This window comes from Bison bison, unplaced genomic scaffold (assembly GCF_000754665.1).
Source record: "Bison bison bison isolate TAMUID 2011002044 unplaced genomic scaffold, Bison_UMD1.0 scf7180017864352, whole genome shotgun sequence".
In the NCBI taxonomy this organism is placed as follows: domain Eukaryota; kingdom Metazoa; phylum Chordata; class Mammalia; order Artiodactyla; family Bovidae; genus Bison; species Bison bison.
The window spans coordinates 6,411,010-6,414,063 of record NW_011494924.1 but is presented as its reverse complement, the minus strand read 5'-3'; the positions used below and the strand labels follow the sequence as shown (position 1 = coordinate 6,414,063).

Here is a 3,054-nt window from a genome sequence, read left to right as displayed (position 1 = left end):
TTTCCAGGTTGGTTGGCCATTTATAGGCCTAGCTCCATTTCCATATGGCTAGTTCTCAAGCACCATACCTTCCCCCTGCTCTCTACTCAGATATTTCTCTCCGTTTCTCTCTCTACACACACAGCCACAGATGACTCAGTCAGAGAGGCTGTGGCTTTTCTCTCTCCACACCTCCTTCCACAGGGCCCCATGGTTCAGTGGGGTGCGGAAGGGGTTTGCTACCAAGATTCTTGTCTGGGTCTCTGATCTCGGCCCAGCGCTGTGTCTCTAGCACTGCAGAAGTAGAGGCCGCTGTCTGCAGGATCCACACTTGTCACCATCAGAGATGAAAATGTTCGGTCTGGCTGATTGATGGGAAACTTGTCCTTGTTATAACCTTGTTCGTATGTGGCATCAGTGCCCTCATTAGAAGTTGCCATCAGCACGAGGCCTCGTTTTGGGAACTGACGGTACCAGAACACAGTTGTAGCTTGAAAGTCCAGTGCACGGCACTCGATGGTCACAGAGGCTCCACTCTTACTGACAGCCCTGCGGGGCTGCTGAGAGACGAGAGCGCCAAGCCCAGAACCTGCTGAGACAGAGGTCAAGGAGATGAGAGCCCAGCAGGACAGGAAGACATGACCATAGGCAGAAAACCACAGCCTTGCTCATTCGCTCACCTTTCTCCCGGCTCCAAGGGAATCCTGTCTGTTTTGTGAAATCATCCTGTCCTAATTCTTAGGCTTCTCATCCCCCATCTCTCCTGACTGTTGGCTCCTCACCTTGCCCTTTACACCTCCAAATAGGATGGAATGTCCCCTCTCATTTTGTTCAGTGTAAAAAAATCCACAGTCTTAAGGAATTCCCTGGTGGTCCAGTGGTTAGGATTCAGTGTTCTCACTGCCAGGGACCAGGTTCAATGCCTGGTGGGGGAACTAAGATCCCACAAGCCAAGCAGCCAAAAAAACTTCAAAAATTATAAAAGTCCACAATCCCTGACTATTACTTCACTTATGCCAACACAGACACACACACACCCACACACACACACACACTTGACCAAGCTACTTAGCTAATAAGGCTCGTACTGGGTCCCAGAAGCAGCAGAAGCACCAGCATCTTCAGGAACTGGCCTCACGCCACACCTCTCAGCAGAAAGATATGACCTTGCCCTTTCTTCCTCCACCCCTAGAAGGAGGGCTGAGTGTCTGCATAATTCTAAGGATGCTCCAGTCTGCCCCCTGGTGGTCATCATTATCACTGATGCAGTATCCGCCCCTCTTTCAATCAAGTGAAAGTGAAAGTCACTCAGTCATGTCCAACTCTTTGTGACCTCTGGAACTATAGCCCATCAGGCTCCTCTGTCCATAGGATTCTCCAGGCAAGAATACTGGAGTGGATAGCCATGCCCTTCTCCAGGGGATCTTCCCAACCCAGGGAGTGAACCTGGGTCTCCTGCATTGCAGGCAAATTCTTTACTGTCTGAGGCACCAGGGAAGCCCTTTTCCATAAAAGAACCATTCAAACATTGCTGGAAGAACTCAGAGATATTCTAACCCAACTCTCAATGTTATAGGACAGAAACTGAGGCCTAGATCATTGAAATGATAGTAGTTTCCTAGTCTTATGTAAGGAAATGGCTATATTTGTGTGGTAAATGACATTGTTAATTCTTTACTTCTGTAACGTATCCTCAAAGTAATCAAGACAACTCATGCCTGTTAATCACTAGAACCATAGATGAACATAAGGACTATCAGGCTAGAAGCTCAATGCTTCTTCACACTGAAAAAAAAACACGTCCTCATCTTCTCAATGAAGTATTTATTTCATGAGTATATTATGCCAGTCCCCTCATATAATGGACTTAATACTAAACATATCTATGTATTATATAAACACACATCTCTTTATAATAGTCTGAATGCGGTAGAAGTGATGCTATGATTTTTAAAGCTGGGTCACAAGTAACGTGATAGATCCCTCCAGGGTCTCTCGAATGCTCACTCTAGGGGAAGCCAGCCACGAGATAATCATTTTCACTACCCCGAGGCCACCATTCTGCAAGGAAACCCATCTAGCCAGATTGAGGGGCTGAGGGTAGAAAGACAGACGTGCTAGGCTGGTGCACAGCTGCCCAGGCACCCCAGGGCAGGGGTCAGCCACGTGCGGAAAGACGCCATGTTGGATGTGCAGGTGACTAGGGCCTCAGGCGTCTCCCGCCTCAGGGACCATCTGACCATGACCGCCTCATTTCAGTTCAGTTCAGTTGCTCAGTCGTGTCCAAGTCTTTGCGACCCCATGAATCATAGCACGCCAGGCCTCCCTGTTCATCACCAACTCCCGGAGTTCACTTAGACTCACGTCCATCCAGTCGCATGAGCGGCCCCAGATGCGGACTGCCCAGCCAGGCCCACTCAGCCCACAGAACCATGAGAGATAATATATGTTAAAGTCACTACATTTTGAGGTGGCTGTTGTTACTGTTGTTTTTCTAAGCTTTTAAAATGAGATATAAAATCCACATATAATAGACTACACAAACCTTGAGTGTACAGCAGAGTGAAATTTCACGAATGACTTCATCTATATAACTATGCCCCAGATCAAGATAGAGGACATTTTCATAACCCAGAAGCCTCCCTCATGCTTCTCTACAAGTGAAATAAAAATACCCTCAGAATGTAGCTGCTGTCTTAACTTTGTACAGTCTGTGATCTGGCTTCTTTTTCAAGAAGAGATCCATACATTCATGAGATCCATCCATGATTTCACAAATAACATTTGCTTTTCTGCTAGATTTTATTCCATTCCTAAGGGCAGCTATTTGTTCACCGTGTTGCTGATGGTCATTTGTGTGTTTTCCAGCTTGAGGTCACCATGAATAGAGCTGCCATGACAGTAGGTTTTTCTCACATATCCCTTTCTACTTCCTCAGAATTCTGGACTATTTAAGTTTCTATACAATTAAACTGGTTTTCTGACTTGTCTAATTTACTCATTATTTTTTCTAGTATATGTTTAAATTCAGAAACTATGTGTATGGTGTCCAAGAAACATTATAGTTGTTTGATT

The 3,054-nt window shown here is 46.0% G+C and overlaps 1 gene segment (V, D, J or C); it reads right to left on the bottom strand.

Moving 5' to 3' along the window:
• Positions 1–218: 218 nt before the first annotated feature.
• On the bottom strand, positions 219–1,164 carry LOC104999486. The segment is given in 2 exon segments: positions 219–568; positions 1,068–1,164. Coding segments are annotated over 2 exon segments (381 nt in total).
• Between the last annotated feature and the right edge of the window lie 1,890 nt (positions 1,165–3,054).